Here is a 23,986-nt window from a genome sequence, read left to right on the forward strand (position 1 = left end):
GTACCCTTGATGCAGCTATTACTGTTTCACCCTGCGTCCTCTGCTGCTTTAGTTAGTTACACTTTTCTGTACTACCAGAAATGATCTTGGCCTTAGTAATGGCTTGTCATCTTCTTACAGTCATTTGTATGTATCAGGGAAGGCTATAGGGTTAATTCATGCTGTTGCTGCTGTTGCAGGAGTTTCAGATTTCTTCCAAGACTGAGGTATAACTTCAGCTGCATTTGGCCACAAACCCACCGTCTGTCCCTTTGGCTTTTGGATAGCATTCACCTGAACTGAAGCAACTGCTTATATATATATGTCCTGAAATCTAGTTTAGTATCTTTTACTGTATGCAGCAGCTGAAAATGAGCAGCAGCTGGCACTGTGTGACCACCCTCTCTACAGAAGTTCCTATGTCTGATTTGAACAGATGTGTTAAATCTTATCCCTTTTCCTTGGTCTGCTTATGCCTATCATTAGGTAACAAGCAATATTTGCCACATGATTGAGAGAATGAAAATGTGAACTGATAGTTCACCAATGAATATTTTCTTTGCAAAGTTAGAAGCACTTTATGTTCTTGTGACATGTTCTATGTTTTGTGTATGTTGCTGAAGCCCAAACAAAGATTAATTAATTATCCCTCTAAATCCCTTTGCATCATCCGAAGTACTGCCCCTCTATTTTCCATGGGGGCTGAGGGGAGGAGGAGAAACATAGGTTAATAGGTTCATTCAAAACCACCCAGAATAATTTTTGCAGAACTAGGTTTCTCATCTACCCTGTTCCCAGCCACACTGTTTTCTCTTTCTGGTTGTTCTCACTAGCATTCCTCTGCCCTTATGTTACAGGAATGGTGCCAGCCCTTTTTCCAGATGATGAAAAAGACACCATACTAAGTCAGATTGGAGATGAAGCTACTAAAGCTGGCATTAACCCAGCTAAAGAGAGTCTCTGGCAATATTTTGTAAAAAAATGTGCAAGCAACCTTCACATTGTCCTGGGAATGTCCCCAGTTGGGGCTAATCTGAGAACATGGTGCAGAAATTTCCCAGGTATCAGTTGTACACACTGCTTAGTCCCTTTCCTGCAGAATACAGGTTTGCAGGCAAGAGAAAAATCTCTGGTGGACACTCAGGGATGTCTGACAGCTAAAGTTAGGCAAAGCAGGTTTCATGATCAAGGATTTACAATGTGTGATTTTTTCCCCCTAGTTAATTACCACATATCAGTGAGTATTATTGATTAGCATTTACCAGATCAGTTCATTTTCCAGCTGAATAGCTGGAAATCAATTGGTCATCGTCACTGAAGCGGAAATATACAGCCTGTGTCTGCAGCCTCTCTTCTGTAGTTTACAGAAGAATGTGTGGTATTAAATCATTATGAAACTAGGATGGTGGTAAGAGAAACAGTTTTGTATCCAAAGCCAAAAAAAGGGGCATGGTGGGAAGGACATCCACTGGAGAAAAAACACCTGAGCCTGGTGGATGTTACGCTTCAGCAAGTGGCTGAAAGGAGTCCTGGGAACTGAAGAGACGTGAAAGATGGGTACGGGTGAGAATCCTAACCCAAGCATTAAAATACCTTGTTGCAGCTCTTGCCTGCATCCTGTAGAATGGTACAGCCTAAAGAATAGAACAATGGGGTTAGCACGGCACGAATGCAAAGTTGATTGTATACTATCAAAGTATTGACTTTGTGATAAATTTTATTGCTAAGCAGGAGTCAAATAAGACAGATTCTACAGATTCTTGATGCAAATAAGGTTGTTGCCTGGCAGATTAGGGTCTAGTTTTGCAAAGGAATTTTTCCGATAACACTATCCTTTTATTTTAAGGTCTTGTCAACAACACTGGTATTGACTGGTTCTTGCCATGGCCCCCCCAGGCCTTGTATGCAGTTGCACAATCCTTTGTTGGTATGTAAAATGTCAGTATTTTAATGCATTGACCCTTGGGATATCCTAAGAAATAAATATTTTACTTTGCAGTTATTGTAGATAATTTGATTTCCCATTGTCCTTGTTACTTTAAGTCTAAATGGGTGATGCAAAATTCCAGTCAAAAAATGGTTTTGGATGGAAGTTTCTTACTCAGATAGATCTAAAAAATTGCTAAAACTCAAGTTCCTGACTCTGCAGACAATGTGGCCTGCCTGCCAGGAGGCCCAGGTTCTCTTTTGACTGTGCCTTGGTCTTGCTCTTTACCCAAGAAGGCAGACTTTTTTTGCCTGGCTTAGATATGCATAAGGAAGATGGTAATCAGCTTGCTCTTAAAAAAACCCCAAACCTTTGACATTTTTCATTTCTTCTGCCCAATTTTAGGAAATAGCACACGCATCCCATCGGAGAGCTCCAAGTCAGTGATTGAGCACATGGTTGTGGTGCATGAATCTGTAGGGGATTTCAGCAAGAGGTTTCTGCAGAAACTGAGACGTAGAAACCATGTCACACCAAAGAATTACCTTGATTTTATCCATACTTACTCAAAATTGCTGGAGGAGAAAAATGAGTTTGTTTTAGGTGAGGCTATGTAGATGTTTTCTACTTTTGATAAGTGATTTAAATGTTTCTAAAAGAAAAAAAATTGTGGTGAGAATCCTGCATATTACCCGCATTATGCAAAAATGATGTTATCAGTACTATCTCAAATGCTATGCTGGCATTGAGTTTTGACATTGGAGCAACATCCTGGCCACATGTGAATGTTCAGGCTCTGTGTGTCAAACAGTGGGCTCTCCTCAAATTCTTCTGTGCATGAACCTGAGCCAGAATCTCCAAACCAAATGCTCCTTTGCCTGGGGAAGAGTTTGATTAAATCTAATACCAGCTCAGCTTAGCTCAGGGTTTGACATTCTTCCTCAAGCAGAAATTATTATTCATACTTCAGTGGGCACTGAAATATGTGAGGAGGATAAAACATAAACAGTGTATGGAAAGCAAGTCGTGGCACAGGGCCAGTACGTGGCAGCTCAGCTCAGGCAACATTAACACTGTCTTGGGTGGGAGGCTTAGGAAAGGAAAAATCTCTGAGTCATTTTCCTTTCATAACCAAGGTTGCCTTGCTGCCATGTGCACCTATAAGCATATTTACCTTCTGTGAGATTGTCTGTTGCTGTGTGGTAGTACACAATCAATGCATCACTAACATTTCTCCTTTCTATCTAGCACAATGTAAACGTCTGGATGGGGGCTTAGTTAAGCTGAAGGAAGCTAGTGTACAACTGGCTGAGCTGAACAAGAAACTTGCTGAGCAAAAGATTGTGCTAGCGGAAAAATCAGCTGCTTGCGAGGCTTTGTTACAAGAGATTTCAGCAAACACAGAAGTAGGTAGGTAGTTTACAACTACCCAAGTGTCCCACAGGCTATCCAAGACTCACATAGTCTGTGTTGTGTTGTGTTGGAAGACCCTCTAAGAGCTCCAGCTGCTTCTAGAGGTAACCCCCTTGTTCCATTTGTGCTGACCTAATGTCATGCTAGCAGAGCAGCTCCTCTGTCTTGCACAGATTACTATGTGTTTGGCGTACAGTACTTTACACAACTCATAACTATGTTTGCCTGCCCTTGTCTTCCCTTTCCAAGGTGTAGGGCGTAACATGGGAAAGAGGCATTAGCAAGAAAGGGACCTTCTGATTCAGAAAATTACTATTAGAGAAAAACCAGATGGAAGCATAGGAGGAAAAATTATGTATGCTGTTGTGTGGAACACTAACAGTGTTCCTAACCTGGTGATAGAACTGTTAACATTGGCAAACTAGCGAGAAAAAGGTACTGAGTTGATGGTAATTTCTGATTTGCAGCCAAGAACATATCTATATTAGCATATTAGTATATGTTCTGCTTACAAAAATCCATATATGGCCCTGTTTTTACAATTCCTAGCTGAGGAGAAGAAAAAACTGGCTGAAGAAAAAGCTGTGGAGATCCAGGAACAGAATAAGATTATTGCTATGGAGAAGGCGGCAGCTGAGAGAGCTTTGGCTGAAGTCATGCCTATATTGGAAGCTGCCAAACTGGAGCTTCAGAAGCTTGACAAGTCTGATGTTACTGAGATCAGGTGACTCATTTGGATGTACAGTAGTATAAACTCTTGGAAATTCATGGGGAGACCCTGGTTTGCAGGGTCTGAGCCTTTCTCAACTGCATGTGAAGATAAGGACCTCAGTTGTCTGAGTGCAGAGGCCACAACAGAATCCCCTGATTCCTTGCCCAGGACTTCCCCTCAAGCCCGTTTTTCCAGTCTTTTGTTTGATGTCTTCCCCATATTTATCTACGGTGTGCATTTCTCTGATGCAATAGAAACTGCTGTGGTTTTTGCCTGAGCAGTGGGTGTCTAAACTCCTTTATTCCTCGTGTTTTTATTCTGTGTGAATAGGAACACATACCAGTTATTTTTCAGGGATGCTTTGATAGCATGAAAATGTATTTTCCTGCTGAATTAACTTCCCTCTATGGTTTTTATAATACTTCTTGTATTTGGGGATAGATATAAAAGCACATCCAGTCCCTGACCTGCATCTCCCTGAAATAGCAATGGCTCTCCCTTCCCTGCCACACTTGTTTAGTTTCCTTTCTGTTGTAGATCTCTGGATTCTTCCTGTACTGCATATCGTGATGGACAGCTGCTTCACTGCCTTAGGGAAGAATATCATGGCTCAGGATTTTAGGCCTTCCACTGTTGAAGTCCTTAATATTTCATTGATCAAATTGTCTGAATACAAGAATTAGTTTTGAGCTTTTGACTAGTTAATAATTTCTCATCTGGCCTGGGTGATCTTTTTCACTTTATGTAGGATGACTTACGTACTAGCTCTTGTTCTATTGCAATGACCCTCTTAACAGGAATGTTAAGAGGGCCATTGCAGTATGTCTGGCATCATGTGCTTTGTCTCCTCCTTTTTTTCCTCCATTGTGTCCTTAATCTCTTTTCTAGATCCTTTGCAAAACCCCCTAAGCAGGTGCAGGCTGTTTTGGAATGTGTTCTTATAATAAGAGGTTACAAAGAATTAAACTGGAAGACAGCCAAAGGGATGATGTCTGAGGCAAATTTCCTGCGATCCATGATGGAAATAGATTTTGATGGAATTACTCAGAGCCAAGTGAAATCTGTCCGAGGTAAATTACTGATCTGTATACTTGGAATGAATGTAGGATCTTGCTAATGTGATTAGCCATGTCAGCAGCAATCCTTCCAGTGTTGTTTGGGAGGGTGGGATTCACTTTGTGCAAGTGGACAGCACTGTCTGCAATGCTGCAGACGTTGCACTGTTGGGATGGCTGGATTTTTCAGGGTGCAAAAACCTTCTGCTATGTGTTATATCCAGTTTATACCTTAGCTAGGGTCTTATGCACTCTGGTTTAGAGCAGGCAAGAAACAAACAGGATAGGTGAGCAGGCCTGCTGTTTGTTTTTAGCCACTTAGTAGAATTATGACCTCATCCATGTGGTGGCAATTAAAATGTGATATATACAGGGTGGAAAGAAGATGAGCTATATCTAAAGCTTATGGGCCAAACTTTACACGTGTTCACAAGGGTGTAATCCAGAGTAGTTCCATTAAGAGAGGAATTTGGCTCTTTGAACAAAATTGCATCTGATTGCTGCACAGAAGACAACCCATGGTCCTGAATGCACTCCCTTCATGGAGAAGGAACTTGAGAAATCACTTGCAATATTGTGCTTGTATTGTTACAGCCCAGTAGCTTCATCTCAAGGTCAGAGTCTCTTTAATATTCTGACAAATGTTTCATATTGTCTGTCACAGCATTGCTTGATATTGCTCCTAGGGGAAGCTATTTCTCTGAGGATTTCTGCACTGTAATTCAAGTCACTTGCAATATTTTTGTGTTTGCCCATTTAGCTCTGTTAAAGAATCTTAACACTACCTTCAGTGAGATGGAACTTGTGAGCAGAGCAGGACTTGGAATGTTAAAGTTTGTTGAAGCAGTGATGAGCTACTGTGATGTACTTAAAGAAGCCAAGCCAAAGAGAGAAAAGGTAAAGTGTGTAGATTCAAACTCAGAGGAGGATGAAGCATGATCCTGATGAGAAAAATAATACTTGACAAATTTATAGACTGCCCACTTCTCTTTGAAGTGCTTAAAAAGAGATGTTTAGGAGAGCTATTGCAGTAGGAATGAGGCAGGTACTCAGTTATAAATTGCTATGTTTGTTGTGTCATAATGCTGGGATATGGGTTCCCATCCATGCCAGTGCTTGAAGGAGGAGGGAGGATCATGTTCAGCTGGAATTTTGTAATCTAACATGCTTAGAAAAACAGTTTCTAGCTGTCTGCTGAAAACAGACTTCAAAACACATGGCATCTGGACAGAGCAGTACACAACATCCGTGTCCCTTAAGCACAGACCGTTTGATTAGCTGTTTGTTTCGAATGACTGGGAAGTTAGCCGTCTTACCAAAGGAAATCTAATGTCCAACCGATGATGCTGGGAAACTTTCTTCAAGAAAAGGTTATTATATACAGCTGACTACTGAGAAAGTATGTTTACTAGATGATGAGTCTGACTGTTTTTGAGGCCTTCAGTACTGTTGTTGTTAAGCAGACAGACGTCCTCTTTTGTCATGGGATGACAGTCCTGCTGACCTCCAATGCCAGCAGGACTGCTCACATGCTTTAATGTACCTTGTGGGTACAAAACTCTAGGATATCTATCTGCTTTGGAACTGCAGTATCAGACCATGATGTGTATGTTTGGAACAGGGAGAGGTGGGTGAGAAACAGTGCCAGTTATTTTGGCTTAAAATGTTTATTACCAGGACATTTTGAAATACCTGAAATAGCCAAAAGAAATCTGAGAACTTGAGATTTCTCTCCAAAGCCCTCCTTTCCTCTGATATTCTTGTGTTTCCTTCATAATGTAATGTAGGTGGCTAGGCTAGAACGGAACTATTACTTAAGTAAGCAGGAACTGGAAAAGATAAAGGCAGAGTTGGCTACCATTCAGAATGAGCTTAAAGCTTTGGGGAGCAAATATCAAGAGGCAATAAAAGAAAAGCAACACTTGCAAGAAGAAGCGGAGATTATGCAGAGAAGATTAGATGCTGCTGACAAGCTCATCTATGGCTTGAGATTTGAAAACAAGAGGTAAGTCTAGATTCAAAGAGGAACATTTTTGACATCGGAGGGTCATGTGCCAGGGATAATACCTATCAGACTTAAACTTTTTGGAAACATCACTTCCTGTGATATCTGTTTCTGAGAAGAGCTAATATCCATTCTAAGATAATATCCGTTAGCTCTTGAAAAATAACAATTTTTAGTGCAGAAGAACAAGGTGAACTCAGATTAAAAGGAAGAAGTTTCAGATTAGCTCAGTGTCTATGGCCATCATAATAGTGAGAGCGCAACTGATGGTAAATTTGGGGGTCTGTCTCAGCCTTCATCTAAAGTAGCAGCACCTGGAAATTCTGCACATAAACCCCATCTCCCTGGTACAGACTGACCCAGTATTTCCTTATTATTCTATCAGGTGGACAAAGGAATTAGAAGACTATGAAATACGAAAGGTGAAGTTGCTTGGAGACTGTCTACTCTGTGCTGCCTTTCTGAGCTATGAAGGAGCATTCAACTGGGAGTTTCGTAATGAAATGATCTATCAAGTGTGGCAACAAGATATCCTCTCACGAGAGATTCCTCTCAGTCAACCATTTAGGTTAGAAGGCCTTCTGACAAATGACGTGGAGGTTAGCAGGTACGTCCGGTCAAGAAACCCAGTGATTAATTAATGTGAAATTGTGAAGTGGGAGTCTGGATGCGAATCTGTAGGGTAGAATTGGCATTGTGGGTGGAGGTGCACAGCCATACCAGGGAGAGCCCGTTTTACTTTCATGTCGCAAAGATGAAAAGGAGACAAATAATTTTTCTTCTGGTTAAGGGAAACTATTTGTTATAACAAACCATTGTACTTTACACTCCAGGGACATTCACTGAACTTAGACATATACAATACCATTTTGGGAAATTTATTAAGGAGTTATCTATAATATGTGTTCCCATAGCCCAAGAGGAGTCTTTTCATTGACTTCAATGAACCTGGTATTAAACCCATGCCCAGATAGCCTATTTCAACTACGGCAGGATTACCTACCAAATGAAAGTCAGTGTTTTGAGTAGCGTAGTTGCAAATGGCTCAGACAATGAATCAGTCTGAGTTTTGACAGTCTTCTCACAATCACGTCCACTGTGTGTTTCCTTGTGTGTCTAATAGTGTGCTCAGTGAACTGCGTAATTTTACTCACAAATGAAACGTGCTGCTCTCCCATCAAGTTTCCTTTCTAGACTGCTCTTTGATCCATTCCGTTCTCAGATGGGTTTCCCAAGGATTGCCTCCAGATGAGCTCTCTATCCAGAATGGCATCCTGACAACATATGCAAGCCGCTTCCCGCTCTGTATTGACCCACAACAACAGGCATTTCATTGGATTAAGAAGACAGAAGAAAAGAATAACCTGAGAGTAAAGATAAATTATCATTTTACCTCTTTACTGGTTGTTTTAAAATCTGCATAAATATCTGTCACTTTGAGTGGGGAACCAATTATGTACTGATAAACGTGTTGACTGTTGTGTCTCTAAAATAGGTAATGAATATCAGTGTTCACATGACTTTCAGTTCTTTGGGATGGATGTTTTGTTTGGGATCTTGGCTAGCCTTAATACATGCAGAAATAATATACCCAGAAGACTGGTGTAGACTATGTTTTGTCTCAGCTCCAGGGTGGAGTTTTCATGTAGGACAATTAACACAGTCAGAGGCACAGCGGAACTTTGAAGAATAGTTCTCCAAATGGAAATTATTCTCAGTTAATCAGAATTAAAAAAAAAGAAAAAGCATATCTCCTGTTTTGTACCAGTGCAGTTTATATCATCTGTAAGAGGAAAGACAAAAAACAACAAAGAGCAAACTTCGTTAGTGCTGGCAACTATTGTAAAAAAATGATCTTCAGCAAATTGAATATAAGTTCTCTTTTCATATCTTCCCATTATTCTTTTGCAGATGGCTTCCTTTAATGACCCAGATTTCCTTAAACAACTAGAACTGGCCATAAAGTATGGAAGCCCTTTCTTGCTGCATGGTGTTGATGAATACATTGATCCGGTGATAGACAATGTCTTAGAGAAGAATATCAAAGTTGCACAGGGGCGAACATTTGTTGTTCTGGGTGACAAGGAGGTTGACTACGACAGTAATTTCAGATTGTACCTGAACACCAAGTTATCAAACCCAAAGTATTCTCCATCTGTGTTTGGCAAAGCTATGGTTATCAATTATACAGGTAAGCAGAAGTGTATACTTCGTAAAAAAGTAATGATTATACTGTAGTGCAAATTTAGGGTCTGGGTAGTTGTTTGAAACAGCAATGAAATTTAAAACAAATCTTAGTCTCCCTTATACTTCGCATCTGATTTAATAGGAAATCCTTCTCACTTCTCTCTTCTAATCTGAAACTGAGCTAAATATCTCTTCTTGCACCTGTTGGGATGCTTTGGTAGGAATGAGATGCAAAGTTATTAACCAAGTCACTTTGTTGCATCACTGTAGTTTTACAGGATGATGAAGATGAAATAAGTTGTGTAAAAGCTCTCATGTTTAAAAAACGACTGTGCTGTGTACATGTGTTGTATCTGTAGTTACACTAAAGGGCCTAGAGGATCAGTTGCTCAGCGTCATTACGGGCTTTGAAAGAAGAGAACTGGAAGAACAGAGAGAACATCTCATCCAGGAGACAAGTGACAACAAAAACTTGCTGAAAGATCTAGAAGATTCTCTCCTTCGGGAACTGACATCTTCCACAGGAAACATGTTGGACAACTTGGACTTGGTGCAAACACTAGAAGAGACAAAATCCAAAGCTACTGAGGTACCAGCTCTGGGCTTTTTGGAAGGTTATCTATCTACTAATAAAACATCATCTTTCCTTTTTCATGGTGCTTCATCTTTCACCCTTGAAGCTAGGAATTGGTTTGAAAGGAAATGGAGAGTTTTCTCCTATGTTGCATCTTTCAGTATTGTATCAGATCTGAAATGAAAAATTAATGTATTTGTTACTCAGAGAGGATGTAGAATCTCTTCCCTTGGAGGTTTTCAGGCTGTAGTTGGGCAAAGCCACAGCTGACCTGATCTAGTGGTGGTCATTGTCTTGCTTTGGGCAGAAAGTTGAACTAAAGATCCTTGGAGGGCCTTCCCAGACTACTTCCATGATTCTGTGTAAATCTTTGCCTTCACTTTTCATAAAGGTGGGATTAATTTTATTTAACTTTTGTTTTTTACAATTCGTACTACTTCTTTAGGGTTACCTACCCAGATTCCCTATACAGTCAACATATAGATGCAGGCACTGAATAGTTTATTGTGATATAACATACGTACTATGGATCAGTAATTACACGTGTATAAAGTCATTGTATGGCTAGGTGACTGAAAAACTGAATCTGGCTGAGACAACAGCGGTGGATATTGATCGTCTTCGAGATGGCTACAGACCAGCCGCCAGGAGAGGGGCCATTTTATTCTCCATCTTGTCTGAAATGGCACTTGTCAACATCATGTATCAGTACTCACTGGTCTCCTTCTTAGAAGTTTTTGGACTCTCTCTTCGGAAATCCATGCCCAGTCCTGTTCTTGTGAAGAGGTTAAAAAACATCATGGATACTCTGACTTACAACACCTATAACTATGGCTGCACAGGTCAGTGCAATTTAGTGATGGGCTGATAGTGTGTTGTGCAAATGCTTGTTAAAAGCCATGCCTTTGGTTGGTTTATTTTAAAGAGGCAAGTTACCAAATGGTGAATTCACTAAGGTTCAGTTCTCAGCGTTGGTCCTGGTTTACACTTCGCTCCCTGCTGTTTCTGTTTGAAGAAACTATGTGTGTTACCTTTTAAAGAAATGGTTTTCTTAATACAGTTATGGATAGCAAATTTCAGCTGTGGATCTCACATCCCTGGATGTAGCTCAGAGATGCTGTTTTGATTCTGTAAGCCTGATCTAGAGCCCCATCTTTGATCACCCTGGTCTTTGTGAGGTGACCAGATGAGGGATATGGATTAACAGATTGCTTCGGTTCCACAGGTTTTAGCAGCTGATTTTTGAAAATATTGTCCTTTTAATGTAGGCTTGTTTGAGAAGCACAAATTACTGTTCTCCTTTAATATGACTGTCAGGATAGAACAAGCTGATGGCAGAGTTCCACAAGAAGAATTTGAATTCTTTTTGAAAGGTAAAGTGAATGTTTATATATAAATATATAGCTGTATGTAGCAATAGCTAAAAGATCTTTTGAAGATAAGATTTTTGTCTGGATATGGTTTGTTGTAAGAGCTAGCACCTAGAGAAACCACTGAAGATAGCTGAACTATGTTGATTTACACAGATTGTGGATTCTGCTATTTCTTTTTTTTTTGCTTTTTTAAACAGCAAAGAGGCTAATCTTTCTCTGCAGATCTTGACAAATCTCACTTAAGCTAATTGATAGGTTGTTACCTGAGAAAATAATCTTAAGTTGTTTTCTGACTATGTATAAATAATTTTAAAAATTTTTGCAAAGAGAAAGCTCTGGCTTTTGCAAGGACTTGTAAAATGCCATCTTTTCTTCAGCAGACCAATTTAATCTTACAGTGCTTCCAGAAACAAATTTCCAGTTGGTTCCTCTGTGCAGTGGGGCTGTATGTGTGGTCATGTATTGAAGAATTTATGACATGGACATTCACTTTGGTTTCTGAATGTGACTAGGCAATATTTCCCTGGAGAAGAGTGCACGAAAGAAACCGTATGCTTGGCTTCCAGATAAAGGCTGGGAAGACCTAATTCGCTTGTCTGAATTATTTCCTGAGAAATTTGAATCTCTTCCAGATGATGTGGAAAAAAATCCAGATGTATGGAAAAATGTACGTGCTTTTCTGCAATCCTGTTTTCTCTCCTTGTTTTTCTTCTGGTATTAAATGTTCAAGTATGATGCAATGTGCCATAGCACTCGGCAGGAGGCATGTCACCACTGGCTTTTTCTGTCAAGGCCTTGCTTTTCTTCCTGACCTCAGTTAGTGATTGGCTTATTTCCAGAAGAGTTAAGGCTCTTATTTTTTTAAAAACAAACAACAAAAAATCTTCCCTGGTATACTGTAGATTTTTTATTTTTCCAGTCAGATGCCTTAGATGAGTTATTTACCCTGTTGAAGCCAGTGGAATTTTTGCTGTTGATTTTAACAGTCACCATTTCACTGTTATTTTTGTACTGCTAAATTGTACTTTGATCTTCTTATGGCAGTGAGTTCTATAGGCTAGTTACAAAAACAGACTTCCCTTTGTTCTACCTTTAGTTTCATTCCATATCTTGTTGCTTTATAAGAAGTCTTTCCATAAGCAATCTGTTAATACTTTTTGCTTGAGATGCTATTTTCTGTATCCTAAGAGAATTACTTGACATGAAGTACAAATGTGTTTCTGGACTTGAATACCTTATACTGAAAATGTTGAATTTTTTACATTCACTTCTTCTTTTAATATTTCTTTGCAGCTGATTGACTTCCTTCTTTGTTCTTGTGTCTCTCGGCCCCTTGTTAATGAAATTGGTTTTGTCTGCTTTCCTACTATTTTGTTGATGGAATCATGAAATTCCTTTGCATTGTCTCCCATCTTTTCTTGACAGTGGTATGATACAGATGCTCTGGAGCAGATGCCGTTCCCCATGCAGTACCAGAACAGTCTCACGAACTTTCAGAAGCTCCTACTTTTACGGTGTTTCCGAGTGGATCGGCTGTATCGGGCAGTTACCGACTACATTACTCTGACAATGAGTGAGAAGTAAGCTACTTTCTTCTTTCAAATCCAAATCACACCATTCAGGTATTTCACACAGAACTAGAGTTGTAATCAATTATGTAAATGCTTTTGTAATTCACCTGAACAGCAGAGCATGAGTTGACTCTGTATCATTTCCACATGCAGTCTGCGGTGAGCTTTGATGTTTTTGTAAAAATCATCTCCTACACAAGATGGCTTCTCTTGTGCAAATGAGCAGTTTATTGTGCTTCTTCTCCTAACAGGTACGTGCAGCCCCCTGTGATCAGCTTTGAAGCTATCTTTGAGCAGAGCAGTCCTTACTCGCCAGTTGTTTTCATCTTAAGTCCTGGTTCTGATCCTGTCAGTGACCTCATGAAACTGGCTGAGAGGACCGGCTTTGGAGGGGATAGGCTCAAATTCCTAGCCATGGGACAAGGCCAAGAAAAGGTAACTTCAGTGGGAGAATAGGGATGTGCTGTGTGCAGCAGGTTAGTCTGCTAATTGCAAATCGTGCTCCCACTATTGTGGACCTGTTCAAATTTCCTTGCCAAAGGTCTGTTCCACTTTAAAGGGAGCCACTTTGTCGTTCAGACATAGCACACAATTTACAAGGCTGGAAGTAACGCTTTCCTGTAATGTGAGAGGGGGCATTTGCCTGACTGGCTGATTTTAAGTTTTGGGTAAGGGTAGATTCAGAATGATACTGTCATCTGTTAAAAGCCAGTTGAGCTGAAAACATGTTACTCTGCAGCCCTTCGAAGGTTAATCAGTGACCCTGTACATCTGTGTATTGACATGAGTTGATTGGAAGTCACAGTGTTTGTTACCAAAAAGATTTACCTTTACCTGCTGCTTTTGCTGTCCTTCCTGTCGCTCTCTTTTCATTATGGACACTAAGGCAGGGCTGTCCAAAGCTTAGCAGGTGACTGAATTTGCTGTGATTTGTCAGTGTGAGAGCTCCTATTAGATTCATTTAGACTACCGCTTCCTAGACTCTGATCTTCACCCTCTTCTGGGCCATGCACACCCCTGTATTCTTTTGAAATACTTAAATGCTCTGCATGACTTTTAATTTCAAAAGGAATTAATGAAATTAGAAAAACCATCTCAGACCAAGTTCTTGTGGTATTGGAAAAGGTCTGTTCTCGGCAGGGAGCACTCTGGTAAGTCTACAAAAACTAACTAAAAGGCTGAGTGTGCTTGCTAGCAGAAAGAAATTCACTGCACTAACCCATCAGAGTCAGTTTGCTTACAGCATAGAGTTACTCACAGACAGTTCATTCTCTCTCTTAAGATTGCGTTGCAGATGCTGGAGAATGTAGCAGTCCGTGGAGAGTGGCTAATGTTGCAGAACTGTCACCTTTTGGTGAAGTGGCTTATCAATCTGGAAAAGGCCCTGGAGAAAATTACGAAGCCTCACCCAGACTTTCGCCTCTGGCTGACTACTGACCCGACCAAGGGCTTCCCGATTGGAATACTGCAGAAGGCGCTGAAGGTAGCGTGCAGTGGGGAAACCCTGGTCGGGAGGCCATGGCCTGCCACTCTTATTGAGCAAAACAGACTGGCTTTGGGAGGAGCATGACCTGAATGCAGCATGTTGACTTGGGCTCTATGTACTAGTTTTTTGTCTTTATAAGCCAAATCCTTTTTTCATCATCCCGTTTATCTCCTTTGGGTGAAAGCTGTTCAGTAGTTTCTTCTCAAAGCAGTTACTTCAGAGTAGAGGTTTGTAAGTGAACCTGGAAATGTGACAAATGGTCTTTAGACTCAAATGCTGCCACAAGTGAGGAACAGCCAGAGAGACAGGAATAGCCCTGTCAGCCCTGATGCTGAAGTGCAGAGCTGAGGTCTGTCTCTAGCCTGGCAACAGTGCCAGTGGAGCAGACGCTGTAATAGGATAATGGTTTCCAGCTGCTACTTCAGGCTGCAGCATTTATCACAAGCAAGCTGAGCTGATTGCTTTGAAGGCCCAAGCCATGATGCTGTCCTAATGTTCTTTCCTATGGCTGTTTTACTTCTGTTGTGGTGAACCAGTCCTGTAAACATAATTATTTTATTTCACAGATTTGAAAGCAGTGTCGTGACAGATCTTCCCATTGTGTGCTGTAGCGTATCAATGACAGCTCTGGAGTATTCATTTCCAGCAGTGCTCAGTACTGCAGTGGGGAGAAGTGAGCGTGAACGTATCTTTAAGACTGCAAATACGCACTTTGTAGGTTCTAGTCGTGAGCAGTGAGAATGAAGGTTTTAGAGCACTTTGAAAAAGCTGCCAGGAAGCCAGGAAGCTGGCTGTGCCTCAGTTTGATCATCAGTAAAGCCATATTAAAGACTGTTAAGCCGTCTTACTGTGGTGATATGTAGGACACACCAAAATGTGTACAGTACTGATATTTCAGTAAATTAGATCTTCGAGTATGATAAAGATTAGCATCTTTCCAATACCATGACTATTTCTAAAATGATAGCAGATTTCTCTTTACATACATGTGTTTACTTTGATAAACTTAAAGATTTGTGTCATGTGTTTACTTAAGAAGAAATTCCGTATTGATATCAGTTTGGAAAGCTGCTCAAAAATGTCAAGATTACATCATATAGCTAACTTGGAAAACATGATACATTTATAGCTTATTTTCCTGAGGCTACCCAGTAGTTGATGGCTTCCCTAATTATTTTGATAGGTTGTGACAGAACCACCTAATGGTCTGAAACTGAACATGAGAGCCACGTACCTCAAAATTCCCCAAGAAGCCTTAGAGCAGTGCCCACATCCTGCCTTTAAATCCTTAGTCTACGTCTTGGCATTTTTCCATGCTGTGGTTCAGGAGAGAAGGAAGTTTGGGAAGGTTGGCTGGAATGTGCCGTACGATTTTAATGAATCCGATTTCCAGGTAAGAAAATAATGACAACGGCTCTTATATTCTTGAGTTGCTCAGGTTACTTTTGAAAACGTATCATCTATCCAGCTTTAATCCTTCTTGCAATAAGATTTTGCTTCATTTTTTTTTCTGCTGCTGTGGAGTCATGCAGACTCCTGATCTTCTATAATAACAATTTTGGCCACTAGAAATTAGTCAGGTTCCCAATCCTTCATGTGTTTATTGCCTCTCTCATGGGTTTCTTTTCTTGGGAGGATTTATAATTTTTAATTATTTGAGGAAGAAATAATTGTTAGTTTTCAAACAAAAAACTGCATTAAATAAAGTCTATGTTTATATACAGCTGATTTATGAATCTTCTTATCTCACATGTTCCAACAACTTTATTAGGTCTGCATGGAAATTTTTAACACATACTTGACAAAAGCTTTCCAACAAAATGATGGCGAAATCCCCTGGAACAGTCTCAAATATCTTATTGGTGAGGTGGGTGCCTACAATGTCACTGAGGAACATTTGATGGTAGAAGTGGTAGAAGAATCCAGGTAAATGAAGCTTCCTTTCTGCATGAGCTGTATCAAGGAAAGCTGGCTGAGAATCTCTCCTGGGAAGTCTTGGAACTCTGGTGTAGCCTTGAGCAACTCACTTAATCTCATTGTCTCAGGGAAATAGGGCCATTGAGCGTAACCGCGCAACAGGGGAGTTATGGTGCTTAATTAATTTTGAGTGAGAGAGCCCTTGGGATCCTCTGATGAAAGGTACTGAATAGCACAACTTTTATTAGTACAGGGAGTATAACTGATGTGCGAGCTGTACAAACAGGTGTTGCTAAAGCTCTTGCAGTGCTGTAACTGATATGTGCTGTGTCATAGCCGGCCAGTTCAGCGTAGCCGCTGTGACATGAAATTCTGCAGAAAGCTGTTGTTTTGCAGCACTTAATCACAGCTGAGCATGAGCTGGTACCTAGGGAAGGGAACCATTGCACACAAATCACCAGCACTGGTTATGAGGGGTGCCCAGAGCAGCTATCTATCTCCAGACTAAGTTCAAATACTTCCTGCCTGTTTGCCCTTGTGAGGGGGCTAGAAAAGATGTGCTTGGTGTCCCTTAAGGGAGACACTGTTAGACCATGCAGTCACTGCAAAATCAAAGAGTAGTTTGGATCTTTCAGCAATTTTAAACTGTATTTGCTGCTCCAAAGCCAATGCTATAATGTTGATGTAACTAATTTCTAGGTCATGTATGGTGGGCGAGTAATTGATAGCTTTGATCGTCGCATTCTGACCGTCTATATGGATGAGTACCTTGGTGATTTCCTATTTGACACATTCCAAGTGTTTCATTTTTATAAAAACGACAAGGTTGATTATAAAATTCCACAAGGGACTGTGAAAGATGACTTTGTTGGTAAGAAATGCTTTTCCTGCCACCTATGTTAGCGTTAAAAAAAAAGTCTACTTACAGTATACATTCTCCCCATACATCTGTTGCTGGATATGAGAAGCTGAAAGGAACTTCAGGAGTTGCATGTGCACCTATTGCAATGTTACAATCCACTGATGCTACTGGTCTTGCTTTGTGTGAGCAGCCCTTTGTAATGTGAGCTTACCAGCCAGATCCTCATTTCTTTAAAAAAACCCAAGAAAATTCCCACATAAACAGCATGTTAATTATGTTATTATTAATTGATGCATTTCCATGAGGGGTGTAGGGCGGGTGTATTTCATGCTTAATAATGTTTATTCGTTCCTTGCAGTGTTTCAACACCCGCTATAGCATTTGATTATATTTTTTTTTCTATCAAAGCAGTAAAAATCACTGCAGTATTCTTTTTTTGCCTGGTACCTGTGGTTTAATATATCACATCTTTAAGAAGTGTGTTTTTGTACTGCAGAGGCAATAGAATCTCTGCCACTTTATAATACTCCAGAGGTATATGGTCTTCATGCAAACGCTGAGATCGGCTATTATACACAAGCAGTTCGCAATATATGGTCTCATCTTCTTGAGCTGCAGCCTCAAACAGGTATGTTCTCTATTACTTTGAACTGTTTTTGTAAATAATGAGGTGGTGAGCTGCTTGCCACGGGGATTGTGATACCAGCCATGCTGCAGCCCGCCTCAGGGTGCCTGGGTCCTGGCACGGGCACTGCAGCCCGTCACACTGCCCGCACCCCATGGGAGGTGTGTGGCCCCGGGGGGCACGGCGGGGATCGTGTCATGGCCTTGGGGAGCAGCAGCAGCAGAACTGCAGGGACTGGGAGGTGAGCAGAGCAGCTGAAGTGCTTGGCCCTGCCAGCGTGGAAGTAGTTCAACACGTGCCTGGAGGCAGTTTGAGACGCGCAGGGAGGCTTCTGCTGCAAGCGTCAGCGCTGCAGAGGGTGGGAGACTTTCATGCCAAAAGGTGAGTCAGCTTTCCGAGTTCTCATAGAGAGTTAATCGAAGGGTTAGTAGCCTATGCAGATTTAGTCTCATTAAACCATTTTGGTTTTAGGTGAAACTGGAACGGGAATTACTCGAGACAAATACATTGCAAATGTTGCTAAGGATATAGAAAACAAAATACCGCAAGTATTTGATCTTGACCAGATAAGGAAACGTTTTGGAACAGACATATCCCCTACAACTGTAGTGCTGTTGCAGGAACTGAAACGTTTTAATAAGCTGATAACTTGGATGGCAAAGTCACTGGCTGAACTGCAACATGTAAGTAAGAACACAGCCGCTGCTCACAGCAACTAGATGAAACCAGTCAGGCTTCCCCTACCCCAGGCTGGCACTCAGACTCTCACACCTTTACAGGCCTTGGCTGGGGAAGTCGGAATGAGCAGTGAACTGGACGATGTGGCTCAGGCTCTCTTTAATGGGCAGATTCCTGTGATCTGGCGGCAGCTAGCCCCCGACACACTCAAAACACTTGGAAATTGGATTGTTTTCTTTAGAGCTCGGTATAACCAGTACACCAGCTGGGTAAGCGAGTGCCTCCAGAAAGCTTTTTGTTTTGTTAATCTGCATGGCAGGCTGTTCAAATTGGTGCAGAAGTCAGTGAACTCACACTGCTTTAGATAAGTTACTTAACTAATGCCAGTCATCCCCTAGAATGATAACGGATTGTTGCATGACCGTGGCTACAGGGCACACTAGCCACTGGCTTGTCTTTAAGAGCATTGGCCTCTGCGCTGAGCACCTGGTGTGCTGGGAGAACCAGGTGCTACAGATTGTCTTCTGTGATTGCAGGTTGAGGAGGGTGAGCCAAAGGTGATGTGGCTTTCGGGCCTGCACGTCCCAGAATCTTACCTGATGGCTCTTGTTCAAGCCACCTGCAGGAAAAACAAGTGGCCCCTGGAGCACTCCACCTTCTACACAGAGGTAACGAAGTACAGGACTGCAGAAGAGATCACTGAAGAGTCTGCTCAAGGTAGGCGTTTTTATGATTATTTGGCAAAAAGAATGAAGTCTTTAATTGGTGTATGAGAGAGAAATTGCTTGGCATACTGAGGGAGATTACTTAGCTTATACCTCCACTGAGAATACTCTTGGTTTTGCATTTCACGGTCCATGTGATTGCAAGCTGGGAAGTAGCTGGGTTCTGGCTCCTGCTTCCGGGCTGAGCCCCTGCCCGCGCAAGGGATGATCTTCCTCCTTCAGTTCGTGTCACCCACATGGATATATTTGAACTTCCACCTCTCCCTTGTTCACACACTCTCCGCCCTTTCTCCTTAATGGCTAGAAATTATCGCTCCTGGCAGGTTTATAAAGATCTATTTACACCACAAATAATAGATGGAAATATATTTGAACAAAAAGTAACTACAACTATGTATGGTTTATTGTGTAAATAACTCTTTATGAAATCTCTGTGACTAGCAATGCTCTAATTACTGAATACAACAAACTCTGGGTAAAGGGGACAGCTGAGCAAGGCTTTGGAGTACTACACGTGACTGGGAACAGAGGAAGAAAAAGAATCTGATTGTTTTTTGCTAAATCTAACTTTCAGTTAAAAATAAAAATCACCTATTCTTTATTTACTAACATTTCATCAAAACGCTAGAGCATATGGCACCCAAGAAAACTGCAAGCAAATCAGTATTTATTCCCAATAATGCTTCTCATATGTAGTGCGCCCAAGAGCATTTTAATTTGAAAAAAAATGTTGTAGCTCACAGCTGTGTTATAAAAACAAACACGACAAATAAAGATACCTCTGTGTAGCTGCAGTTTGAAATGTCGCAAGTTTTTTTATGACCATATGTGCCAAGCACAGCTACTGCAGGAACAGTTGTCTTAAACTGATTGTTTTGGTAGCTCAGTTTACACAAGATGTGGTGTTTTCTGCCTTCACAGGCTGCTTTGTTTCTGGTCTGTTTCTGGAAGGAGCAGACTGGGACATGGAGCACGGCTGCCTCGCCAAAAGCAAGCCCCGAGTACCAGTGGTGGAGTTACCTATTCTGAAGATAATCCCCACCGAAGCCCGCAGGCTCAGGCTCCAGGTACTGCTCCTCCGGCCACAGAGGGGTCAATTAGCTTATTAACTTCCCCTGTTTTCCCATCTCAACAGCCAGCAGCTCCTCCCCTCTTAGCACAAGCAGCAGTATTTTATCATGACCACTCAAGAGTGCAGTGTAATGCCTCTCCTTACATCAGCCATCATTACAGTTCTCCTTTCCTAAGGGTTACACTCAAGGGGGTGACTACATTTGTTACCTCTTTTCCTTTGAGGCACTGTGGGACAGGCATCCCGGCACACTCTCCCAGTCCCACTCCTCTTTTAGTTATTTCCCATTTCCAGTTAATGACATAAAGCATGTTTACATTTTCTGGGTATCAGATATTCAAGACTTAAACCAAAAAAAGTGAGTTTCTGAAGACAGCCATCTCTGCTGGGGGCCCCTCTTGTCTTCCAGTTCCAGGTAGTACTCCAGGCACTACTCAGTGTTCTTTCCTCCGTGCTCTTTCAGAACACCCTCCGGACCCCTGTGTACACAACCTCCCAGAGAAGGGACGCGATGGGTGCTGGCCTTGTGTTTGAAGCTGATCTTCACACTAAAAAGCACATTTCTCACTGGGTCCTTCCAGGCGTTTGCCTCACCTTGAACGCAGACTAACGGTTTGAAGCTGGAGCTAGATTTTTTCCCACAGAATCCAACCCTTTAGGGGAGTGGTGGGAAAACAAAGGAAGCAGAGATTCAGCACCACGGGTTGGGGCAGTGCTTGCACAGGCACACCTGCTTTTAGTATGTTACAACCAAGTTAGTCTTATCAATAAACACATGTGAAGAGGAAAGTGGGTTTCATAACTTGTATTTCCTTTTCGAAAGCTCCAAGCTGGTCTATGTATACAAGAGAGGTAATAAGTTAGTCTCACACACACAAAGACCAAGGTTTGCCTGTATGGTTGTAAGAAATATTTTTAATTGCCCAAAGCATCACTTCTGCTGTGCTTAGAAGCAGTGCCTTCCATCATCCTTGAGCAAGCGGCAGGGTAGATCAGTCATACAACAGATGGCCATAAAAATATGGCAGCAACCACCAAAAAACCAAACCCACTGCTGGTTAATGCAATACACTTAAAAATAGTAAACCACAGAATAACAAACTTTCTTTAACCAACCCTTTCGCAGGACCACAGCTTTTCCTGAGCCCTTCCCACCGCTCGCGAACCAAAGCCTACTACCCAGCAAGGCAGCGCACAGAGTAGTGTTCCTTGGGCTTCAGAACAGCAGGTGACTGAGGTGTGAGGGTGTGCAGGGGTAGGGCGCAGGCGGCCTTGGGGCTAGTGGGTGTTCAAACCCTCTCTGACCGGGAACAACCCTGCGGGAAGCTGTCATGCTGCACAGGGAACGGAGTGGTACCACGGTTAGGAAGAACAGCTTTTGTCACCTGCCAGTGCCTCTGGGGCAGCTGCTGGTGACCCAGGGCTCCAGTGGGAGACACACACCAACACACAGCTGCAGAAAAAGCTTTAAGAGGGACAAGCTACAGCTGGCCAGGGGAAGGAAAGAGGGCAGGCAGGGATCCTTCTCAGCTTTCACAGAGATTATGCGTTCTGAATTTTTAAAGGCACATAAGCTTAGCAGCATTTGGGAGCCATTGTTTCTTGCTGGTCCTACTCAGAGGCTGCAGACAAGAGTGAAGCAAGGATGAGCTGGAGGTGCTGATCAGAGTTTAAGAAAAAAAATGGTCAGATTTGTGCTCCTTTCCCCAAATTATATACATTCACAGCTTGTAGCATGCCTTTTTAATTTCCTAGGAAAAAACCACAACAACAACAACAAAAAAAAGTAGCCTTAACACCTGTCAGGTCTACCTGTTGCTTACTACAAAGGAGTAGGGGAATCAGGGCAAGTGCAAGGCAAGTCCATCCCAGTCCACAAGGATAGAAGTCAAGGATGACTTGTTCATCCTTGTATAGATAGATAGAAGTCAAGAAGACAAGTTCTCCTCCTGTATGAATTGGTTACATCACTAAAATTTAAAACTAAATACACACATTTTAAAGGGACAGCTCAGGTTTCCAAGCTGGCAGAAGCCAGCACTGACTGATGAGGCCCAAAACAAGACTGAGATTTTTCAGGAAACAAAATTATCCCTTTACAAAAAAGTGCAGGTTAGAGCATAAAGACCCACTGCCATATTGGACAGCCCGTTACATTTTTCTCCCTGGAAAAGGAGCTCCGAGCCAGCATGGAAGGTGCTACAAGTGCAGTGTACTGGCTAGTGTGAAATGCATAATGGAACCATTCAATTAAAAAAAAGCAAACAAACAGAAATCTGCCCCCCTCCCCCCCACCCCAGTGTTCATACTGTTGCTAGAAGGATATTAACCCTTCAAGAGTGCTTTAGCCCCCCCCCCCGATTTGTTACTTAAACAAATCCACAAACCAAATTATTTAGGATTAATCAAGTAATGCTTGCTGGGACTCTGAGTTTTGAGACAGAGAACCTACGGACAGAATTTGCCATCAGAGTATGTGCATGTGAGGGAAAAGCTGTCCTTAGTTCAGTTTAAAGTGTACGTACGTCTACAGTATTTTCAATGCTACTATGAGAAAGGCTTCGTCAGGGAGGTTCGTGTGTGCGTGTGTGTGTGAAGGGCTTACGTACACAGTGAAGACAAAAGACCTACCACCAGTTCCAATGTTAACAGCCAGTGCGTATCGCTGCAGGTTTACAGTTCAGTTTCTTTCACTAACATCGACTACTAACGCAGCCCGTGCCTTTGTCCACACGTGTAGTTACAATACATGGAGCAGTGCTCAGAAGCAAGCGCTCAGGTACCCCTGATTTGGCCACAGCTTTAGTAGTTATTTACCTTGCCACATGAACACAGTCCTATTAGGTTTCATTAGAGGAGCGTAATCTATTTATGATGTATCTGGAACAAGTTTGGCATGCATGGGGCATCAAAAGAAACGTTACTGCAGGTGCTATGTATCCTACAGGATCACAGTGCATAAACAGCAACAGAACAGAGCATTTCAGTGATTCTACTCAAACAGTTCTGTCTGTCCCTGAGTGCTTTCTGACCACCTTGCTGCCATGGACCGGATCCACTGCCAGTGTTTCAACCTCCGGCTGCGGCTGGGACGGCGCAACGTGGTGGATGCGATGCGCCACCCCAATGTGGGCCTTGTGCGGCTTCTCGCGGGCAGGGCTGTGCGATTCGCCAGGCGCACGATCTGAAGCAATAGGTGGAATAACTAATGGCCTCTCCTTAATGAGGTGCACCTCTGCTGTTTCCCTGGCCAAGAGAAAGGGGGTGGGATCGGGCATGGCATCCACCGGCTCCCGTAACAGCAGCTTCCGGCTCTCCGACCCTATTCTGTAGGCCTCTTCAAACTCGGGGTTCAGTGGCGTTGACAGGCTCTTCTTCATCCTGCGCCGTGGGGTCTCCGGCAGTTTATCTTTGGGAGGGGACGGCTTATAGCTGGACAACACGGGACTGCCAGAAGGGGTCCCCTCCGAAGTCCCACTTGAACTCATCAGCTTCTTCTTCGTAGCATGCAGCTGAGAAGTCAAATAAGCAATAGTGCTCGCTCTCTGCTCTAGTTCACTCGACAGCATATTGAGCTTATGGCTTTTCATTTTTAACTCTTCCAAATACTTCTTTTCTCTTTCTTTAATAGTGTTTTCCAGCACCATTATCATTGCATTCTTTTGTTCGAGTTCTTTCAATAATTCATTATTTTCAGCCTCTTTGACTTTCAGCTGAGCTTCAAGATCTTTGCACTTTCTTTTGAGTTCATCGCTTCTTGAACTACCATTTCCTAGAAGGACAGGAAAAGCAGAAGTGTTTCAAGTTAACAATAGCCACTAAGTA

At 42.1% G+C, this 23,986-nt stretch overlaps 2 protein-coding genes across 13 annotated transcripts in view; one reads left to right on the plus strand and one right to left on the minus strand.

Moving 5' to 3' along the window:
• The window catches only part of LOC308064563 (dynein axonemal heavy chain 10-like), a gene marked incomplete at its 5' end in the record, with an annotated part of 51,384 nt that extends 30,468 nt beyond the window's left edge, over positions 1-20,916 (plus strand). The window contains 27 exons of the mRNA XM_080389199.1: positions 837-1,040; positions 1,826-1,906; positions 2,312-2,509; positions 3,155-3,316; positions 3,869-4,043; positions 4,920-5,101; positions 5,847-5,983; positions 6,874-7,091; positions 7,477-7,698; positions 8,314-8,461; positions 9,003-9,282; positions 9,638-9,867; positions 10,421-10,694; positions 11,121-11,225; positions 11,738-11,892; positions 12,651-12,805; positions 13,048-13,231; positions 14,079-14,279; positions 15,466-15,675; positions 16,054-16,149; positions 16,899-17,070; positions 17,558-17,689; positions 18,158-18,369; positions 18,466-18,633; positions 18,901-19,081; positions 20,011-20,156; positions 20,625-20,916. Of these exons, the coding sequence (XP_080245325.1) occupies positions 837-1,040; positions 1,826-1,906; positions 2,312-2,509; positions 3,155-3,316; positions 3,869-4,043; positions 4,920-5,101; positions 5,847-5,983; positions 6,874-7,091; positions 7,477-7,698; positions 8,314-8,461; positions 9,003-9,282; positions 9,638-9,867; positions 10,421-10,694; positions 11,121-11,225; positions 11,738-11,892; positions 12,651-12,805; positions 13,048-13,231; positions 14,079-14,279; positions 15,466-15,675; positions 16,054-16,149; positions 16,899-17,070; positions 17,558-17,689; positions 18,158-18,369; positions 18,466-18,633; positions 18,901-19,081; positions 20,011-20,156; positions 20,625-20,771 (4,775 nt within the window). The remainder of the gene's footprint in view (positions 1-836; positions 1,041-1,825; positions 1,907-2,311; positions 2,510-3,154; positions 3,317-3,868; positions 4,044-4,919; positions 5,102-5,846; positions 5,984-6,873; positions 7,092-7,476; positions 7,699-8,313; positions 8,462-9,002; positions 9,283-9,637; positions 9,868-10,420; positions 10,695-11,120; positions 11,226-11,737; positions 11,893-12,650; positions 12,806-13,047; positions 13,232-14,078; positions 14,280-15,465; positions 15,676-16,053; positions 16,150-16,898; positions 17,071-17,557; positions 17,690-18,157; positions 18,370-18,465; positions 18,634-18,900; positions 19,082-20,010; positions 20,157-20,624) is intronic.
• A 142-nt stretch (positions 20,917-21,058) lies between these two features.
• The window catches only part of CCDC92 (coiled-coil domain containing 92), a 137,158-nt gene continuing 134,230 nt past the window's right edge, over positions 21,059-23,986 (minus strand). For all 12 annotated transcript variants that reach the window (XM_080370520.1, XM_080370522.1, XM_080370523.1 and 9 more), the window contains one exon: positions 21,059-23,933. In XM_080370520.1, coding sequence (XP_080226646.1) covers positions 23,158-23,933 — 776 coding nt within the window. In that variant the 3' untranslated portion in view covers positions 21,059-23,157. The remainder of the gene's footprint in view (positions 23,934-23,986) is intronic.

This window comes from Falco punctatus (genome assembly GCF_963210335.1).
Source record: "Falco punctatus genome assembly, chromosome: 1".
Classification (NCBI taxonomy): Eukaryota; Metazoa; Chordata; class Aves; order Falconiformes; family Falconidae; genus Falco; species Falco punctatus.